This window comes from Triticum urartu, chromosome 6A (assembly GCF_056163025.1).
Source record: "Triticum urartu cultivar PI428250 chromosome 6A, HENAU_Tu73, whole genome shotgun sequence".
Taxonomy (NCBI): domain Eukaryota; kingdom Viridiplantae; phylum Streptophyta; class Magnoliopsida; order Poales; family Poaceae; genus Triticum; species Triticum urartu.
Genome location: NC_141878.1, coordinates 599266136 through 599287533, shown reverse-complemented (window position 1 = coordinate 599287533; position 21398 = coordinate 599266136). Strand labels below are relative to the sequence as shown.

General features: G+C 46.6%; 1 protein-coding gene and 2 pseudogenes across 1 annotated transcript; 2 read left to right on the top strand and 1 right to left on the bottom strand.

Moving 5' to 3' along the window:
• Positions 1-249: 249 nt before the first annotated feature.
• LOC147967061 (uncharacterized) lies at positions 250-1414 on the bottom strand (annotated as a pseudogene).
• Positions 1415-5222: 3808 nt separating this feature from the next.
• On the top strand, positions 5223-6610 carry LOC147967060 (uncharacterized; annotated as a pseudogene).
• A 465-nt stretch (positions 6611-7075) lies between these two features.
• LOC147967059 (uncharacterized) lies at positions 7076-7693 on the top strand. Its single transcript, XM_087531025.1, has one exon. The coding sequence runs from the start codon at positions 7076-7078 to the stop codon at positions 7691-7693; it is 618 nt and encodes a 205-aa protein (XP_087387151.1).
• The last annotated feature ends 13705 nt before the right edge of the window (positions 7694-21398 follow it).

Below are 21398 nucleotides of genomic sequence, written 5' to 3'. Positions count from 1 at the left end.
ATACGACCCGGTACTAAAAGTGCTGGAGGGGCCCCGGACTGACAACATCCTGCCACCACTCACTTTAGTACCGGTCCGTGACACAAACTGGTGCTAAAGGTTCACCACGAACCGGTACTAATGATGTCCGCCCGCCTAGCCGTTGGAACCGGCACTAATGGACACATGAATGCCGGCTCAAATTCAAACCGGCACTAATATGCTTCACATTTGACCCTTTTTCTACTAGTGTAGACTACTCTTGGTTGGCTAGATATCAGGAGGGAGTACCCACATGCCAGTTGGAGCACCGGAAGCTACATAAGATCCTGCTGATTTGATCCTCCGTAGGACGTTGTAAATAATTTCATCTTGCATAGGGTATACACAGCTACCATGGCCATCCAAACTCGTCAAGTACGTCATATCATCTGCGTAAATGTGGCCTCTCTCCACCCCGCCGCGTCCAACCGCTGGCACGTTAACTGCCTTGGACATTCCCCCCCAAAACAAGGCGCAATCATCCAAGCTCATTACCTCCTCCCACTTATGAGTGTACTTTGTCATTGATTCGTCAGCAAGCACGAAAACCTTGAAGAAAGGCTCACACTTGGTGCCATACGATGGATTTATCCTCAACACCAACGCCAGCTTACCATGCAGCTCAACAATGTTAGTTGGGCATACGAAAGAAGGTTGAGAACCAATCCGGATATGTAGCTCAGCGTCAATGGTGGCCACCGGTCTGCCGTGTTTGTTCAAGCCTATGTTGAATTTGATCAGGTTGTAGGAGCGGGTGAGGCCATAGAAATTTCCATTGTAGAATATAATGTCCGCAAGCATCGGCCCGCTAAATATTTTTGCAGTCCATCTGTCGGCTAGACAACCAATCTTGCATACGGCGACACTTCTTCAGGGGGTGATGGTGGCGAGGATGCACTCACTTGACATGGGTGATTCCGAGAAGACAATCTTCGCGTCTGTGTAGAACTTCCTCATGTTTTTTGTGTGAAGCGGCACCTCAACACCGGAGAAGTGGTTCACAACCACAAGTTGCATGTCATCCCCAAGCACGGCGACCCAGCCACCTTCGTGTGCTCCGACTAGCCGCTTGCCGATGAGAGCCTCGTTTTTGGGCCGGATGTGCAGGACCCCGCCATCGTAGGGGCAGTATACGCGCATTGTCTTGCCATCGTCACCGTGTAAGGAGGAGAAGAGCAGCCATGACAAGGTGGGCGGTACGGCGTGCTTCGATGCAATCGCAGCGGCTCGCCATGACCTAGATACCACAGCGAAGCGTAAGCGGTGGAGCAAGCCGCCGACCTTGAGGTAGACGACGTGGAGGAGATCGTCAGGAAGATCGGTCCACTCCACCAATGTCGCCATCGACGGCATGCTCCGTGTGATGCGGTACTGCACCGCCGCCGCTGGTCATCGACCCACCAAATCATTGTGGGCTAGTTATTTAAGTTCGCCCTAACGTACGCAACACGTATATGCTTTAGTTTCCCGGCTGGTGTTTTTTTCTTTTCCTACGGAGTCGTACTCGTATACCTACTGAAAGTCTGAGACTAGCCACAGTGGAAGTAACTTCAACAGTAACATCGAGTCCAACTCAGCAAATTTGCTCATGTGGCAATGAGTTAATGAGAAGAGAGGTATTTTGAGTAACTTAGCTAGTTACTGTAACATCACATGTCCCAATGCAATATGAGTCTATAACCTAATAAATAAGGCTTTGCATGTTACCATACTTATGTTACTACCTATTATGAAGGTAGTAAGATAGTGTAGGGATATGTGTATGTTACTAGTATATGTTACTCTCCATTGTGACTAGTCTGAAACCAACTTATTTAATATAGGCGTAGCTCTCTTCCATACATATCAAGACTAATTGTACGATCAATTTAAAAGGTCCCTACAGTCATGGCTCGGCTATATATCAACACAAACGACAGACAACCTCACGGGTGTGCCAAAATAAAAATATCATTTCCCATTTTCTTTTGGGTTGAACAAACTGTGTATGTAGAGAAAAAGCTCTGAATGCAAAGGGTCAAGAAGCTACAAGGTGCAAACAAAAAAAAACTAAATGCTCCCAATTAAGCAGCCGAGAAGGTTTGTCACGGAACTGGTGCTTGAAGTTTCAGGCTTTAGGTTATCAGTTTCTTGTCATGAATGGAGAAATCCAACATGAGACAAATAACCAAGGCCCTTTGCTAGCTTTCCTATATTCTATACGTCTCTGTACCACCGCTCAGGTTCGCATCGCATGGGTGGAGGAGGCACCATACTGTCCTCCCACAGCGCCACCGCAATGAACTTGTCGGCGCGCTCACCGTGCCGCCACTTGAGTGAGTACACCGTGTGCATCGTTTGCTCCCTCGAATCATACAGCCCCACCTCCCTCCCCGTGTCCAGCAAGATCTGCCCATCCCCCACGGCATCGATCTCTACCGGAACAATCAGCCCTGCCGCTGTCTTCGGGGAAAACTCCGGCCAACGCCAGAGCTCTATCACATGCTCCCTTGTCCATCCTTCCTCCCATCCCTCGTCACTGCATTTGTTGTCGACCAGCTCCGGCTTGTTGTTCTCTGTGTGGGCACATGGGTGTGCCACGCAGAGCCTCCCGGCAAGCTCCACCACAAGCATCCTGCAGCCGTCGTTGGCGTGTAGCACGGACAACATCTCGAAAGACTCAGTGTGGATGTCGAAAGCCATGATCATCCCGTGCCAATTGTCGGTGCTCTGGCTGTCTTGACCCGATGGCTCACCCATCCAGTACATCTTGTCCATCGGTGGCAAGCCAGGCCGCACACGGATCGACAGTGGTGATGGCACTATTCTGCCCACGTCTTCCTTGAGCCGCCACAGGTGGCATTCCATTGCCGCGTTGGATCCGTGGCTAGCATTGACGATAGTGACCAGGACATGCTCCTCCGTCACCTCGTCATACCCCATGCCAGTCGCATTGCCGGAAGGAAAGTCCAAGATTATCTCTTCGTCAATCACTGGGTTAAGCACGCGAACATGTTTTGCGTTTTTGGATGATGTGACGAGGAGTAGGCCATGACAAGGCTTGCAGCTCACTACCCTGTGGTCTAGCAGCTTCGGCGACGCGTGGAACAAAGACTCCGTCCTCCTACCCTCTGTGTTAGCGTCTGGGAAGAAGACGCGTAGGGGAGAGCTCCTTCTCGTCCTGGTGTAGTGGTTGTGCAGCTTGACAAAGCAGTCAGACTCGATCATGGCGCACCATGTCCGGCAGACTAGCTTGAGCTGCCCGAGGATGGCTGCTGGCAGACGTTGCAGGGCTACGCACAGGGCACGTGTTGATGCCGACGAGAAGAGGATGTCCTCGTGTGGCCGCCCCGTGGAGATCAGACTCTCCTCGTACAGCAGTGCCCTTGTTGTTGCACGGCCGTTCTCGCTGGGCCGGGCGACCAGGCATCCGTCGGCGAGGAGCTCCTCTATGGCGCCGGTGGCAGGGGTGTAAGTGCAGAGCTGGTGGACGGGCTTGGAGTCCTTCGTGGATTGGACCCCCGGCCTGAACATGATGCGGCGGCCACCGTCGATGAATGTGAGCGGCCTGACCCGGCAAGCCATGAACCGCCTCACCTCCGGCGTCGCCGTGGCCAGGTCAATGCGGCAGCGCAGGTCCCACGCCTCGTTGTCGCGTAGCAGCCAGATGTCGTAGCATTTCTGGTCCACGTCGAAGATGGAGGAGAAGAGGCATGCACGCCCCTCAAGCTCCGTGAGGCTGTAATCTCTGTAGCGGGGCGCATAGATCACCTCGAATTTCTCATCGGAGAGGGAGAAGGAGATGACATGCTTCTCCTTGAACATGCCCTCTGCCTCAGACATCCAATAAAGGTGACCCTGAGCGGACACGATCGCCTCGTACGAACTTATGTACCCAGCCTCCTCCGGTAGCTCGGCATCGCCCGCCGCCGGTCGCCAACAGAATGCATCGTCGACCACGTAGACGTCGCAATCCGCATTGAGATGCTCGTTGTAGCGGCAGACGCGAACCACCTTGAACCTGCCGCTCACCTCGTCGTAGCCAATCCCGAGGTTGTCGTAGCACTTGGGATCCCTGGCCGCATACCCGCCGGGCTGCAGAGGCAACGGCCGGCCCTCCGGGAGCACCGTCATCTGGCCGGTGGAGAGGTTGCAGACGTAGTAGACGGCTCCGTCACCAGCCCTGGCAGGTGGATCCTCCTCCTCCATGACCACGAGGCCCCGGCAGGGACGGGTGCCGGCGTTGCGCATGGGGCGGCGCGGGAAGGCCACGAGCGTTGTGCCGTGCGGCTGGTCGGGCGACCAGGCGTGCACTTCGGTGACGCCCACGGAGGGGACCGGGAGGACGAAGAATCTGGGGCTGTGGTTGGCGGTGCGGAAGTGGCGGTCGGTGAGGTCGTCCGAGGGAGCGAGCGCGGCGGCCCAAGCGCGCGAGAGGCCGCGGCATCGGCCGATGGTCCTCGCTGGCAAGCGCATGAAGATGTCCAGCAGGATGTCGTCAGGGATTGCTGCACCTCCTGCACATGGCATTGGAATCACGGCCGCTTGCTCGCACGGATAAGCCATGTCCGCCCGAGGAAAAAGGGTTACGAAGAGGAGCAGGAGGAGGAGGAACAACGCGTTCGTCCCCCTTTGGTTGCCTACTAGATAGATAGGTTTGGGCTCCGTGTCCAAAGGGATATTGATGTAGTTTGCAGATGAATTCCATCTGAATCCGTATATGACTCCGTGTCCGTTTATTATATAACTATACAATCCAAATTTGGACTACTTCGAGGTTTTGGCCTGCCTAACCAAGAAATCCGTCGTCTTGTGTATGTAATGCACGAAACGCTAGCTAGCACGTTTTCCACATGTATAAGTTTTTTTTCCACATGTATAAGTTTATTTATTATATATAGGTTTCCATCCAAACGAAATAGAAACAAAAAAACGGGGTCCACCATGGGTAGGAACGCTAAGGCGATTTGGAGGCGATCGCGAGGCGACTGACTCCTCTCGCTAGGGTTAGGGTTTCTTGCACGGGGGTGTTGTGGTTCCGATAGTGACTGGGGCGGCGACGGCGCATCCCTGGACGGAAAACAAGCAGTGACTCCGGCGAAGGAGGCGACCCCGGCGGCGGCAAGGACGCCGGGAAAACAGGGAAGCGGGGTTCTTCCAGATCCCCGGTCGAGTGCAAGACGCCGGATCCAACTGCAAGTCTCTCAGCAAGGCTGGGAGGGATGGTGCTGCTAGATAAGGAAGTGCAGGGGTTTGTCTATGAGGAACCAGATCAGATCATGTCCAAGAAGTCAAAGTGGTCTGCGGTGGGGAAGTCTTTTTCACCAAGGCCGCTCAACAAAGGTGTTCTGGAGCGAACGATGCAAAGGGCATGGGGGCTACATCGCGAGGCAGATTTCATAGATATGGGTTCGAATATTTTTGCAGTCCATTTTGGTAGTGAAGGGGATTGGAAGCACGCGATGAACAATGGTCCATGGCAGTATGACTTCAACGTACTTATCCTTAAGGAATATGAGATCAACACCAGACCGTCAGAGATGATATTTGATAAGGTTGAAGTCTGGGTTCGTGTGACGGATTTACCACTAGGTAAAAGAACGGAAACGTTTGGGAAAGCCCTTGGGAACTGGCTAGGGGAGGTAGTCAAGGTGGATGTTGACAAGGATGGCGTGGCAAGAGGCAACCAGCTGAGAGTGAGGGCAAAAATTTCAGTTTATGAGCCCGAGGATTCCACCTTAAATCTTCACAGGAAGATAAGGTTGGCACCTGGTTTGACTTTTATTACGAGAAAATACCTCATTTTTGTTTTGAATGTGGCAGACTTGTACACGTTGGGGGGAGGTGTGATCCCCCTGCTGATGCATCTTCACAATGGGGAGGTTGGCTGAGAGCCTCACCGGGGCGCAGCTCTGGACCAAAAGAAGGATCATATGATGGAAAGGCAACCAGCAACCATGGTTTTGCAAGTTCGCAATCAACAGAAAGTGATAGAGGTCAGCGCAGCCAAGCAAGGGTTAGAGACCTCCCAACAAAGCGTAATCTGAATGCAGAGTTCAGTCACCCGGCAAACTCCCGCACTGGCGTGGAGATTAGACCGGAGAGAGGAGAGGTTAATAGCCCCATCAAGGACCGCTATAGAGGAGAATGGACAACCGAGCGAGACCTGCGGCATGAGCTAGAACGAAAAAAGGAATGGGACCTCCGAAACAAGCTGAAGGAGCAACAGAGGCAGAAGGAATATGCTCAGCAGAGATATGAGGAAAGAAGTAGAAGAGAGCATGAACAGGTGTCTAGGGGCCGAGAAGGTCATGCTGAATCGGGATGGTACAGGTCCACGGAGAGGAAGAAAGGCACTTATGTCAGGAAGCTCTGTCCAGATCATGAAGTTAACAGGATGAGGGGGGAAAGTTCTCATGCGTCCTTCACCACTAGGAAGAGGGGGCCAAGACAGATGTGGGTGGCGAAGGATGATAACGACAGGAGGATAGTTCACGATGCGTTCATTCGCGACACTAGACTGAAGACGTCTACGGTGTTTGATCGTATCTCGGAGGTAGATGATAGATCGGCGGACCCTGCGAGGGAGCAGGGCCGCCGGGAGCAATGAATATTCTGGCCTGGAACTGTCGAGGATTGGGGTTGGACTCGACGGTGGGCGAACTTCGTGACCTGATACGGTCTTACAACCCAGCGGTGGTGTTCTTATCAGAAACAAAAAAGAAGGCGGGAGCAATGGAGAGGTTGAAGTGGAGCCTGGGGTTTAGGCAAGGTGTTGCGGTGGACTGCGCGGGGAAGAGTGGGGGGCCTGGCTTTGTGGTGGAGAGACTATGTGGATGTTACGAAGAGACCATGGTGCCAGTACTATATTGATGCAGTGGTCAAAGCTGACGGGAATACCTATAGGTTCACTGGAATCTATGGGGAGCCTCGAGTTGACATGCGGAAAAAAACTTGGGATGTTCTGCGCTATCTTCGAGGCCAAGATAATTTACCTTGGATATGTGCAGGTGATTACAATGAAGCGTTAATTCAAAATGAACAACTTGGCGGAAATCCTCGGAGCTTGAGGCAAATGGAGGATTTCAGAGAATGTCTAACCGACTGCGGTTTGGCTGACCTTGGGTACTCAGGTTATATGTATACCTGGGACAACAAGCGCGAAGCAGACGAGAACATCCAAGTGAGATTAGATAGAGCTACTTGCAATGGTGATTTCATGCAGATGTACCCTGAGACGGAGGTGCAACATATTTTAACAGAAGAATCTGACCACCAGGCGCTAGTGATTAGAGTATTGGTGGCACTAGCTGCAAGCAATAATAGAGCACAAAGAGCCTTTATGTACGAGGCTGCATGGACAAGACATTCTGGATATGAGGAAATGGTGATGGATGCTTGGCGGGATGCACATGCAGCCAACCAGGATGAGGCGGGACTGGATGCAGCATGCAACAAGCTGGGGTTGCTGTCTAAGTCAATGCATGATTGGAGCCGGAGAGTTTTTGGATCTATTAAACGCCAGATTGCTCATTTGAAGGGACAACTCCGGGAGGCTAAAGAGAGAGGTGTACACACTGGGTACAGACAAGAGATCAAGGACACTGAGGACCAGCTCCATGAGGTATATGAAAGAGAGGAAATATTCTACAGGCAGAGATCCCGTGTGGACTGGCTACTAGAGGGTGACTAGAATACCCAATACTTTCAAAATAGAGCGTCACACAGGAAGCGTAAGAATACTGTCAAGGCGTTGCTACAGGAGGATGGAGTGAAGTGCACTAATGATGAAGGTATGCGTGCAATGGCAGCAAGCTTTTATGCTAATTTATTCACATCAGAACGATCTAATGAAGACGGGAGATTATTACAACATATGGCCCAGTGGTGAGGAGGAGATGAATACTAGGCTCACGGCTGTATTCACTGATGAAGAAATCGAGACGGCATTATTTCAGATGGGACCAACCAAATCACCAGGTCCGGATGGGTTCCCGGCGATGTTTTATCAACGACACTGGTCCTTGGTAAAGGATGATGTTTGCTTGGCTGTTCGGGATTTTCTGGCAGGAAAGGCAGCGCCGAACGGCTTTAATGACACTATCATTGTTATGATTCCGAAAGTTAACTCACCGGAGTTACTCTCACAGTTTCGACCCATTAGTCTTTGTAATGTCTTGTACAAAATTGCTGCAAAAACTTTGGCTAATAGGTTGAAAGTGGTGCTGCCGCTTATGATTTCAGAGGAGCAAAGTGCCTTTGTCCCTGGCCGGTTGATCACAGATAATGTATTGGTGGCCTATGAGTGCGTACACGCCATTAGAACAAGGAGGAGAAAAAACTGTTATGTGCAATAAAGCTTGACATGATGAAGGCATACGATAGAGTTGAATGGGTTTTTCTGGAGCAAATGATGACGAGGTTTGGCTTCTCTAGTCACTGGACAGAGATGGTGATGAGGTGCGTCAAGTCAGCAAGGTTTTCAGTTAAGATGAATGGTGGCCTCTCTCAAAGTTTTGTACCAACCAGAGGGCTACGACAGGGGGATCCTTTGTCACCATACCTTTTTATTTTCTGTGTGGAAGGTTTTTCGGCTCTCTTGAGAAGCGCTCAGGAGACAAAGGAGATTAAAGGAGTTTCCTTTGGGAGCACCAGCCCCACGGTCACTCACCTTCTGTTTGCGGATGACAGTGTGGTGTTTCTAGAGGGGTCCCAATCAAACTTTGAAGCACTCCGTACGATACTACAGGACTATGAGGTGGCATCCGGACAAAAGGTTAATTTGCAAAAGTCCTCCATCTTTTTTGGTAAGGGTTGTAAGGAGGAGGACAAAGCAATTCTCAAGCAAGCAGTGGGCATAGAGACAGAGGCCCTGAGTGAGAGGTACTTGGGACTCCCCACGGTGGTGGGAAGATCCAAAGACGGAACTTTCAAATATGTCGAAGAGAGTTCTAGAGGAAAAGTTTCAGGATCGAAGGTGAAGGAAATATGCCCTAGAGGCAATAATAAAGTTATTATTTATTTCCTTATATCATGATAAATGTTTATTATTCATGCTAGAATTGTATTAACCGGACACATAATACATGTGTCAATACTGTAGGATCTAGAAGTAGATGTGTCTAAAGGGGGGTGATTAGACACTAGGTGCTAAAGTTGCAATTTTTAATCTTTTTCAGTTTAAGTGGAGTTTAGGCACAATTACAACACACACACAATACATATCAAGTAAGCATGCAAAGAGTATATGAGCAGCGGAATGTAAAGCATGAAACTTGCAAGAATGTAAAGGGAAGGATTTGGAGAGATCAAACGCAATTGGAGACACGGATGTTTTCCCGTGGTTCGGATAGGTGGTGCTATCCTACATCCACGTTGATGGAGACTTCAACCCATGAAGGGTAACGGTTGCGCGAGTCCACACAGGGCTCCACCCAAGGGCAACGCTTGCGCGAGTCCACGAAGGGCTCCACCCATGAAGGGTCCACGGAGAAGCAACCACCCACAAAGGGTCCATGAAGAAGCAACCTTGTCTAACCACCATGGCCATCGCCCACGAAGGACTTGCCTCACTAGCGGTAGATCTTCACGAAGTAGGCGATCTCCTTGCCCTTACAAACTCCTTGGTTCAACTCCACAATCTTGTCGGAGGCTCCCAACTGACACCTAGCCAATCTAGGAGACACCACTCTCCAAGAAGTAACAAATGGTGTGTAGGTAATGAACTCCTTGCTCTTGTGCTTCAAATGATAGTCTCCCCAACACTCAACTCTCTCTCATAGGATTTGGATTTGGTGAAAGAAGATTTGAGTGGAAAGCAACTTGGGAAGGCTAGAGATCAAGATTCATATGGTAGGAATGGAATGTCTTGGTCTCAACACATGAGTAGGTGGTTCTCTCTCAGAACATATGAGTTGGAATGATGTGTGTGTTCTGATGGCTCTCTCACTGAATGAGAAAGAGGTGGAGGGGTATATATAGCCTCCACACAAAATCCAACAGTTACACAGTTTTCCAATCTCGGTGGGACCGAATAAATAAACTCGGTCTGACCGAAGTAGTAAACCTAGTGGCCGTTAGGAATTTCGGTGGGACTGACATGCAACTCGGTAGGACCGATATGGTTAGGGTTTGGGCATAACGTAATCTCGGTGAGACTGATTACACAAACTCGGTGAGACCGAATTTGGTAATTAGCTAACCAGAGAGTTGGTCAGGCAAACTCAGTGGGACCGATTTGCTCTTTCGGTGAGACCGAGTGGAACTCGGTGAGACCGAAAAGTTACAAAGGGGAAACACTGAGTTCACATTGCAATCTCGGTGGGACCGATTGCATACCTCGGTGGGACCGAGAATATTGCAATAGGTAACAGAGAGTTTGCAATCCCATCTCGGTGGGACCGAGATCCTTATCGGTAGAACCGAATTGCTTGGGTTTGGCAGTGGCTAATGACAAGTGAAACTCGGTGGCGCCGGATAGGAAGAATCAGTAGGACCGAGTTTGGCTTAGGGTTTAGGTCATATGTGGATATGGGAAAGTAGTTGAGGATTTTGGAGCATATCATTAAGCACATGAAGCAAGAGGCTCATTAAGCAACACCTCATCCCTCCTTGATAGTACTGGCTTTTCCTATGGACTCAATGTGATCTTGGATCACTAAAATGTAAAAGTGAAGGGTCTTGAGCTTGAAGCTTTAGCCAATCTCTTGTCCTTAGCATCTTGAAGGATTTCCCACAACCTTTAGTCCATGCCACTCCATTGTTGAACTTATCTGAAACATGCTAGATAGAAGTGTTAGTCCAACAAGAGATATGTTGTCATCAATTATCAAAACCACCTAGGGAGCACTTGTGCTTTAAATCTCCCCCTTTTTGGTAATTGATGGCAACATACATCAAAGCTTTAGATAAAGATATATAGAACAGCAAGTAAGGCTTTGGAAGAACATGTAGCAAGCATAGGCTCCCCCTACATGTATGCACTCATGTAGATATGAAATATAGAGGCATGTGAGAGCATAATCATGACAGAGTAGGCAATGTGTTACATGTATCTTGGCCATATGCATCAGAGCAAAAGATTATTAAGGAAAATACCTTCATGCTCATGAGTCCTTCTTACAAACAGTATGTACATAAGCAAGAACTCCTCATACTCATGATTTTGATGCATATACTTACCTTGTGGTCTCGAGTTGGCTTAGGATGGAATGAACATGCAAACAAGGTTAGATAACACAGGTACGTCCACTAGCCAGAGCAAACAAAAGAAACCACAAGAATGCCAAGACTAGGATGACATGTAGAGAGTGATAACATTGGATTCAACATGTCCCCAAGAATAAAGATATGCAATGAATTTTGGGCTGAATTCAACATGTCCCTTAGGTGTCTTGCTCCCCCTGAATCTTACATGGGATATTGGGAGAAGATAGGAAACAGAAAATCAGAGCTGAATAGAACTTAATTCAAATGAGTTCATATGAACATGTCTTTTCCCCAAGAAGACATGTGGCATCTCTCCTCTTGAACATCAAGCATCTGGGATCCTTGAGTATTTTTCTCTCCCTGGAGATCTCTCTCTCCCCCTTAACAACATCTGGGATCGTTGAGACTTTCTCTCCCCCTTAATACTTTCTCTCTCTCTCTCTCTCTCTCTCTCTCTCTCTCTTTCCTACAAGCTTTGATGTGATCTCTCTCTCCCCCTTTGACATCAATTTCCAAGAAGGTTTTTCCTGGAATCCGTCGAATGGGTTTGGTCCTTGAGATTCAGCACAAAGCAGAGGATAAAATTGTGATGCTTGTGGAGGACAAGATTCATTGAGTGGAGCTGGATCATAAGAAATGTAGAACAAGTGGCAAACTGTTTTTCTGATTGCAAAGTCGGTGGCACCGAGTGGCACATTTCGGTGGTACCGAAAAGATTCGGTTGGACCGAAATTTGCAAGTCGGTGAAACCGAGTTTACACAGAGAAAAACACTTGTCACCTCAGCTCACTAGTCAAGTAAGATCTCACAAAGATTTGCAATGAATTAGCTGATGGATTTGCAAGAAATTTGATGCAGAAATATGCAGAACAAAACAAACAGGAAAAAGTGAAAGTTTCTAGATGAAGTTTTTTTTGTTTTTGTTTTGTTTGAGAGAGAAGGAAACAAATATGCAAGGAACAAATGCAATTACTCAGAAAAGGACACAAGAGAACTTCATCTAGAATTGGGCGGTGACATAGTCACCTATGTTAGAGTATATTGACTTAGGAGTCAAGTGAGGACACTTGATCATAGGTCATACTCATCGTTTAAGCTCAAAATGGGGTTACCATTTTTCGTTTAAGCATCTTGATGTATTCACATCTTGTTGAGTTGCTTTGACTCATGTCTTGAAGTAAAGCTTCTCTAAGATGGAATGACATACCTTGGGTGGTGATGTGGTTCTTGCTCATGTAGTTGAACTTGTGTGGGTGCTCAGGGTTGATGTAGTTCATCAAGAGTTGGGAGCACCACTTGGAGTTTGAGTTCATCTACCTACATGGGTTAGTTCTTGCAAGGAAGAGCACTTGTGTATCCAAAAATGACAATCATGAAGCTTAACATAGAATTTGTCAAAGGATATGTTTGAATGGTTTTGTGCTTCCTTGTCTTCAACCACTATTGTGTAGAGTCTTGGTGATGTAGAGATTGCTCAAGATATGAGTGAGTCGCAATCTCATGGAATTAGATTCAACCAAGCACCTACATGGGTTAGACAACATGCAAGGTGCAAATATATCCAAGACATAAGATAGTTATCATAAGAGATATATCATGGATTAGTCATAAGCTCTTGTCTTGCATGTATCCAATGGAGTTTCTACTCCAAGTTCGAGGCGTCAATGATGTTCAATTCTCCTCTCAATCTGCAAAACACTTTCTCATCAAGCGGTTTAGTGAATATATCCGCTAATTGCTTATCGGTGCGAACATGCTTAAGATTGATGTCACCCTTAGCAACATGATCTCGAATGAAATGATGACGAACTTCAATATGCTTAGTTCAAGAATGTTGTACAGGATTATGACCAATTTTGATAGCACTTTCATTGTCACAAAGCAGTGGAACATGTCTCACATAAATCCCATAATCTTTAAGAGTTTGGGTCATCCAAAGTAATTGAGCGCAACATGAACCAGCGGCAATGTATTCCGCTTCGGCGGTGGATAAGGATACCGAGTTTTGTTTCTTGGAAGACCAAGACACAAGAGATCTACCAAGAAATTGACAAGTACCCGAAGTGGACTTTCTATCAACCTTGTCTCCGGCATAATCTGAGTCGGAATAGCCAACAAGATCAAAAGAAGACCTCTTAGGATACCAAATGCCAAAATTTGGTGTATGGATTAAATATCTCACTATCCTTTTCACAGCCTTAAGATGACAATCTTTAGGAGCAGCTTGATATCGTGCACACATGCACACACTTAGCATAATATCGGGACGTGAAGCACATAGGTATAACAATGAACCAATCATAGAGCGATAAACCTTTTGATCAACAGGTTCACCATCTTTGGTCAAATCATTATGTCCACTAGTAGGCATGGGTGTAGACATACCTTTGCATTCTTGCATATTGAACTTCTTGAATAAGTCCTTGGTGTACTTTGTTTGAGAGACAAATGTACCTTCCTTAGTTTGCTTGATTTGCAACCCGAGAAAGAATTTGAGTTCACTCATCATAGACATCTCAAACTTCTTTGACATTAGCTTTCCAAACTTTTCACTAAAGAGAGGGTTAGTTGAACCAAATATGATGTCATCAACATAAATTTGGCATACAAATAGTTCTCCATTAACCCTTTTAGTAAAAAGAGTAGAATCAATTTTACCAATTTCAAAACCACTTGTAGTAAGGAACTTGGTCAAGCATTTATACCATGCTCTAGGAGCTTGTTTAAGACCATAAAGAGCTTTGTGAAGTTTGTAAACATGATTTGGTTTCTTTGGATTGACAAAGCCGGGAGGTTGTTTGACATAAACTTCCTCCTCTATTTCTCCATTTAGAAAAGCACTTTTAATGTCCATTTGGTACAAGGTGATATTATGGTGATTAGCATAGCCAAGTAGGATGCGAATGGACTCAATTCTAGCAACGGGAGCATACGTCTCACCATAGTCCATACCTTCGACTTGTGTGTATCCTTGGGCGACGAGACGTGCTTTGTTGCGGACCACTTGTCCATCTTCATCTTGCTTGTTGCGAAACACCCATTTGGTACCAATGATGTTGTGGTTGTTGTCGGGCTTCTCAACCAATGTCCAAACTTGGTTTCTCTCAAAGTTATGTAGCTCTTCATGCATAGCGTTTATCCAATCCGGATCTTCCAATGCTTCTTCAACCTTCATTGGTTCAATGCTAGAGATGAATGAATAGTTTTCACAAAAGTTAGCTAAACGAGTTTTTGAGCGAGTGATTCTCCCGGTTTGTATATCATTGAGGATTTGCTCGACGGGATGATCTTTGGCAATTCTTGCTCGAACTCGTGAGAGCTTTTGCTTGGGTCTTTGTTGAGCATCTTCTTCATCCTGTTCTTCTTCTTGGCCTTCTTCATTGTTGACGTCATCGTTTTCTTGTCGTGGTGGAGAAGGAGGTTGTTGATGTTCATCTTGACGTACTTCCTCGTTTTCTTCATCTTGGTGTGGCCCACTTGTGGATGCTTCCGTGTCGATTCTTGGTTCACCTTGTCGTGAGGTAGAAGCTTCCACTTGGAAGGATGAAGTACTCTCCTTCACCTCCGTTGGACGAATTTTGCCAATGGACAAATCTTGAATTGCTTCTGAAGGGTCTTTGTCTCCTACATCAATTGGCAATTGCTCTACTTGCGAGCCATTAGATTCATCAAACTTCACATCTACCGTCTCTTCAACCTTTCGGGTGAAATTGTTGTAGACACGGTAAGTGTGAGAGTTTGAGCCATAACCAAGTAGAAAACCTTCATGAGATTTAGGAGCAAACTTTGAACGACGATGCTTATCAAGAATGTAACACTTTGAGCCGAATACTCGAAAGTATCCAACTTGAGGCTTGTTACCAGTGAGGAGCTCGTATGCCGTCTTGCCGAGTAGCTTGTGAAGATATAAGCGATTTGTTGCGTGACAAGCTGTCTCAACCGCTTCTGCCCAAAAGTGCTTTGGCGTCTTGTATTCATCAAGCATTGTTCTTGCCATTTCGATGAGCGTCCGTTTCTTCCTCTCAACAACTCCATTTTGTTGAGGTGTGTATGTAGCCAAGAACTCGTGTGAAATCCCTTCTTCGTCAAGAAAGGTGTCCACATTTGCGTTCTTGAACTCCGTTCCATTGTCACTCCGAACCTTCTTGATCTTCACATCAAACTGATTTTGGGCTTTCCTAGCGAAGTTTCTGAAGATCTTCTGGACCTGCGACTTGTCATTAAGAAAGAACACCCACGTAAATCTTGAAAAATCATCAACTATAACTAGACCAAAAGAATTTCCACCCAGACTCTTGTAGGCATTGGGACCAAAAAGATCCATGTGAAGCAGCTCGAGTGGCCTCCTTGTGGTCATGATGTTCTTCACGGGATGTCTTCCTCCAACCTGTTTACCTGCTTGACAAGCACTGCAAAGTCTATCCTTATCAAATATGACATCGTTAACTCCAAGGATATGATTTCCTTTAATAAGCTTGTCAAGGTTTCTCATGCCGACGTGACCTAGTCGTCTATGCCACAACCAACCTTTTGAGGATTTAGCAACAAAGCAAGTTTTAGGTTGTGCCTTTTTAGAGAAATCGACAATGTAAAGATCACCCCTACGCATACCCGTAAAGACCATTTTATGATTGTCTCGACGAAATACTTGGCAATCTACCTCAGTAAATAGGACGTTCAAACTGAAATCAGCAAGTCTAGATACTGAAAGTAAGTTATAGCCAAGAGATTCAACGAGCATGACATTTTGAATGGAACTATCATGTGAGATGGCCACCTTACCAAGGCCAACCACTTTATCCTTCGAATTATCACCAAAGGTGACATATTTTCGAGGGTCGTTGTTTTCAGCAAGCTCACGGAACATCTCTTCATCTCCGGTCATATGATCAGTGCATCCACTATCAAGAACCCATTCCTTTCCTCCTGATTCATATCCCCGAAGATTTGCCATAAGACCAAAATGTCTCATTGCATTATCAAGATCGGAATCACCATCATCATCATCATAATATTCATGTTCATCATGATCTTGTGACTCATCATTTCCTAGAGAGGGTAATTCATTAGATAAATGATCAAAGTGGTTACTTTTATGAATTCTTATAGCTTTGAGTATGATATCATTAATGATTCCAACATCTCCTTTAGCATGCTTAAGATTGGCAAGTTCAAGAAGACATTTACCGAAACTAGGATCACTAGAGTTCATCTTACTCAAGGCAATAGATTTATGGAGAATTTCATCCAAAGTTTTCAAGGAGTGATTGGGAAACCGTTCCTCAAGAAATTTCCATATAGTATAGGCACAATCTTGAGTAGGCAAACTAGCAATCAAATCTTTGGGCAATCCTCTAATGATGAGCTCAATAGTTCTAAGATTGCGAATCATGTCAATATCTTCATCTAGGGTAGGATGCAAGGGATCAATATGGGGTGCACAAGGGCTAGCAACATACTTGTTCAAATGATATTGATTGAAGATTACAAGCATCTCATTTTTCCACTCATGAAAATACTTCCCATCAAGAATAGGCACTCTATGTCTAAGACTCCCTATAGTAGACACATCCATCTTCCTCCAATGGTGATTAAACCAAGGCAATGGAGACCAAAGCTCTGATACCACTTGTAGGATCTAGAAGTAGATGTGTCTAAAGGGGGGGTGATTAGACACTAGGTGCTAAAGTTGCAATTTTTAATCTTTTTCGGTTTAAGTGGAGTTTAGGCACAATTACAACACACACAATACATATCAAGCAAGCATGCAAAGAGTATATGAGCAGCGGAATGTAAAGCATGCAACTTGCAAGAATGTAAAGGGAAGGATTTGGAGAGATCAAACGCAATTGGAGACACAGATGTTTTTCCCGTAGTTCGGATATGTGGTGCTATCCTACATCCACGTTGATGGAGACTTCAACCCACGAAGGGTAACGGTTACGCGAGCCCACACAGGGCTCCACCCAAGGGCAACGGTTGCGCGAGTCCACGAAGGGCTCCACCCATGAAGGGTCCACGGAGAAGCAACCACCCACAAAGGGTCCACGAAGAAGCAACCTTGTCTATCCCACCATGGCCATCGCCCACGAAGGACTTGCCTCACTAGCGGTAGATCTTCACGAAGTAGGCGATCTCCTTGCCCTTACAAACTCCTTGGTTCAACTCCACAATCTTGTCGGAGGCTCCCAAGTGACACCTAGCCAATCTAGGAGACACCACTCTCCAAGAAGTAACAAATGGTGTGTAGGTAATGAACTCCTTGCTCTTGTGCTTCAAATGATAGTCTCCCCAACACTCAACTCTCTCTCATAGGATTTGGATTTGGTGGAAAGAAGATTTGAGTGGAAAGCAACTTGGGAAGGCTAGAGATCAAGATTCATATGGTAGGAATGGAATGTCTTGGTCTCAACACATGAGTAGGTGGTTCTCTCTCAGAACATATGAGTTGGAATGATGTGTGTGTTCTGATGGCTCTCTCACTGAATGAGAAAGAGGTGGAGGGGTATATATAGCCTCCACACAAAATCCAACAGTTACACAGTTTTCCAATCTCGGTGGGACCGAATAAATAAACTCGGTCTGACCGAAGTAGTAAACCTAGTGACCGTTAGGAATTTCGGTGGGACTGACATGCAACTCGGTAGGACCGATATGGTTAGGGTTTGGGCATAACGTAATCTCGGTGAGACTGATTACACAAACTCGGTGAGACCGAATTTGGTAATTAGCTAACCAGAGAGTTGGTCAGGCAAACTCGGTGGGACCGATTTGCTCTTTCGGTGAGACCGAGTGGAACTCGGTGAGACCGAAAAGTTACAAAGGGGAAACACTGAGTTTACATTGCAATCTCGGTGGGACCGATTGCATACCTCGGTGGGACCGAGAATATTGCAATAGGTAACAGAGAGTTTGCAATCCCATCTCGGTGGGACCGAGATCCTTATCGGTAGAACCGAATTGCTAGGGTTTGGCAGTGGCTAATGACAAGTGAAACTCGGTGGCGCCGGATAGGAAGAATCGGTAGGACGGAGTTTGGCTTAGGGTTTAGGTCATATGTGGATATGGGAAAGTAGTTGAGGATTTTGGAGCATATCATTAAGCACATGAAGCAAGAGGCTCATTAAGCAACACCTCATCCCTCCTTGATAGTATTGGCTTTTCCTATGGAGTTAATGTGATCTTGGATCACTAAAATGTAAAAGTGAAGGGTCTTGAGCTTGAAGCTTTAGCCAATCTCTTGTCCTTAGCATCTTGAAGGAGTTCCCACAACCTTTAGTCCATGCCACTCCATTGTTGAACTTATCTGAAACATGCTAGATAGAAGTGTTAGTCCAACAAGAGATATGTTGTCATCAATTATCAAAACCACCTAGGGAGCACTTGTGCTTTCAAATACATAGACAAACAGAGTGTCACTAGTATGCCTCTACTTGACTAGCTCGTTAATCAAAGATGGTTATGTTTCCTAACCATAGACAAAGAAGTTGTTATTTGATTAACGGGATCACATCATTAGTTGAATGATCTGATTGACATGACCCATTCCATTAGCTTAGCACCCGATCGTTTATTATGTTGCTATTGCTTTCTTCATAACTTATACATGTTCCTATGACTATGAGATTATGCAACTCCCGTTAGCCGGAGGAACACTTTGTGTGCTACCAAACGTCACAACGTAACTGGGTGATTATAAAGGATCTCTATAGGTGTCTCCAAAGGTACATGTTGGGTTGGCGTATTTCGAGATTAGGATTTGTCACTCCGATTGTCTCCAAAGGTACTAATGTGTTAGTTGTGAGATGATGTATTACGGAACGAGTAAAGAGACTTTTCGGTAACGAGATTGAACTAGGTATTGGATACCGACGATCGAATCTCGGGCAAGTAACATACCGATGACAAAAGGAACAACGTATGTTGTTATGCGGTCTGATCGATAAAGATCTTCGTAGAATATGTAGGAGCCAATATGGGCATCCTAGTCTCGCCATTGGTTATTGGCCGGAGACGTGTCTCGGTCATGTCTACATTGTTCTCGAACCATAGGGTCCGCACGCTTAAAGTTACGATGACAGTTATTATGAGTTTATGCATTTTTGATGTACCGAAGTTAGTTCGGAGTCCCAGATGTGATCACGGACATGACGAGGAGTCTCGAAATGGTCGAGACATAAAGATTGATATATTGGACGACTATATCCGGACACCGGAAGTGTTCCGGAGGAGTTTCGGATAAACCCAGAGCACCGGGGGGTTACCGGAACCCCCCGGGGGGTTAATGGGCCTCATGGGCCTAAAGTGGAGAAGAGGAAGGGGCTGCCAAGGCAGGCCGCGCGCCCCCTCTCCCCCTAGTCCGAATTGGACAAGGAGGGAGGGGCAGCGCCCCCCCCCCCCTTTTCCTTCTCTCCTTCCCTCTCTCCTACTTGGACAAGGAAAGGGAGGGGAGTCCTACTCCCAGTGGGAGTAGGACTCCTCCTGCGCGCCTCCTCTAGGGCCAGCTGCACCCCTCCTTGGATCCTTTATATACGGAGGCAGGGGGGCACCCTAGAACACACAAGTTGATCTTCGTGATCGTTCCTTAGCCGTGTGCGGTGCCCCGTCCACCATATTTCACCTCGGTCATATCGTTGTAGTGCTTAGGCGAAGCCCTGCGTCGGTAGAACATTATCATCGTCACCACGCCGTCGTGCTGACGGAACTCATCCCCGAAGCTTTGCTGGATCGGAGCCCGGGGAGCGTCATCGAGCTGTACGTGTGCTAAAGAACTCGGAGGTGCCGGAGTAACGGTGCTTCGATCGGTCGGATCGGGAAGACGTACAACTACTTCATCTACGTTGTGTCAACGCTTCCGTTGCGATCTACAAGGGTACGTAGATCATACTCTCCCCTCTCGTTGCTATGCATCACCATGATCTTGTGTGTGCGTAGAATTTTTTTTGAAATTACTACATTCCCCAACAGTGGTATCAGAGCCTAGGTTTTATGGTTTGATGTTATTTGCACGAGTAGAACACAAGTGAGTTGTGGGAGATATAAGTCATACTGCTTACCAGCATGTCATACTTTAGTTCGGCCGTATTGTTGGACGAAGCGGCCCGGACCAACATTACGCGTACGCTTACGCGAGACCGGTTCTCCCGACGTGCTTTGCACAGAGGTGGCTTGCGGGTGACAGTTTCTCCAACTTTAGTTGAACCGAGTGTGGCTACGCCCGGTCCTTGCGAAGGTTAAAACAACACCAACTTGACAAACTATCGTTGTGGTTTTGATGAGTAGGTAAGATTAGTTCTTGCTTAAGCCCGTAGCAGCCACGTAAAACTTGCAACAACAAAGAAGAGGACGTCTAACTTGTTTTTGTAGGGCATGTTGTGATGTGATATGGTCCAAGACATGATGCTAAATTTTACTGTATGAGATGCTCATGTTTTGTAACCGAGTTATCGGCAACTGGCAGGAGGCATATGGTTGTCGCTTTATTGTATGCAATGCAATCGCGATGTAATGCTTTACTTTATCACTAAGCGGTAGCGATAGTCGTGGAAGCATAAGATTGGCGAGACGACAACGATGCTACGATGGAGATCAAGGTGTCGCGCCGGTGACGATGGTGATCACGACGGTGCTTCCAAGATGGAGATCATAAGCACAAGATGATGATGGCCATATCATATCACTTATATTGATTGCATGTGATGTTTATCCTTTATGCATCTTATCTTGCTTTGTTTGACGGTGGCATTATAAGATGATCTCTCACTAATTATCAAGAAGTGTTCTCCCTGAGTATGCACCGTTGCGAAAGTTCTTCGTGCTGAGACACCATGTGATGATCGGGTGTGATAGGCTCTATATTCAAATACAGCGGGTGCAAAACAGTTGCACACGCGGAATACTCAGGTTATACTTGACGAGCCAAGCATATACAGATATGGCCTCGGAACACGGAGACCGAAAGGTCGAGCATGAATCATATAGTAGATATGATCAACATAGTGATGTTCACCGATGAAACTACTCCATCTCACGTGATGATCGGACATGGTTTAGTTGATTTGGATCACATAATCACTTAGAGGATTAGAGGGATGTCTATCTAAGTGGGAGTTTTTTAAGTGAATTAATTGAACCTAAATTTATCATGAAACTTAGTACCTGATAGTATCTTGCTTGTTTATGTTTGATTG

Coding starts and splice junctions, on each gene's coding strand:
- LOC147967059 (XM_087531025.1), top strand. CDS start 7,076: ATGGAGGATTTCAGAGAATGTCTAACCGACTGCGGTTTGGCTGACCTT.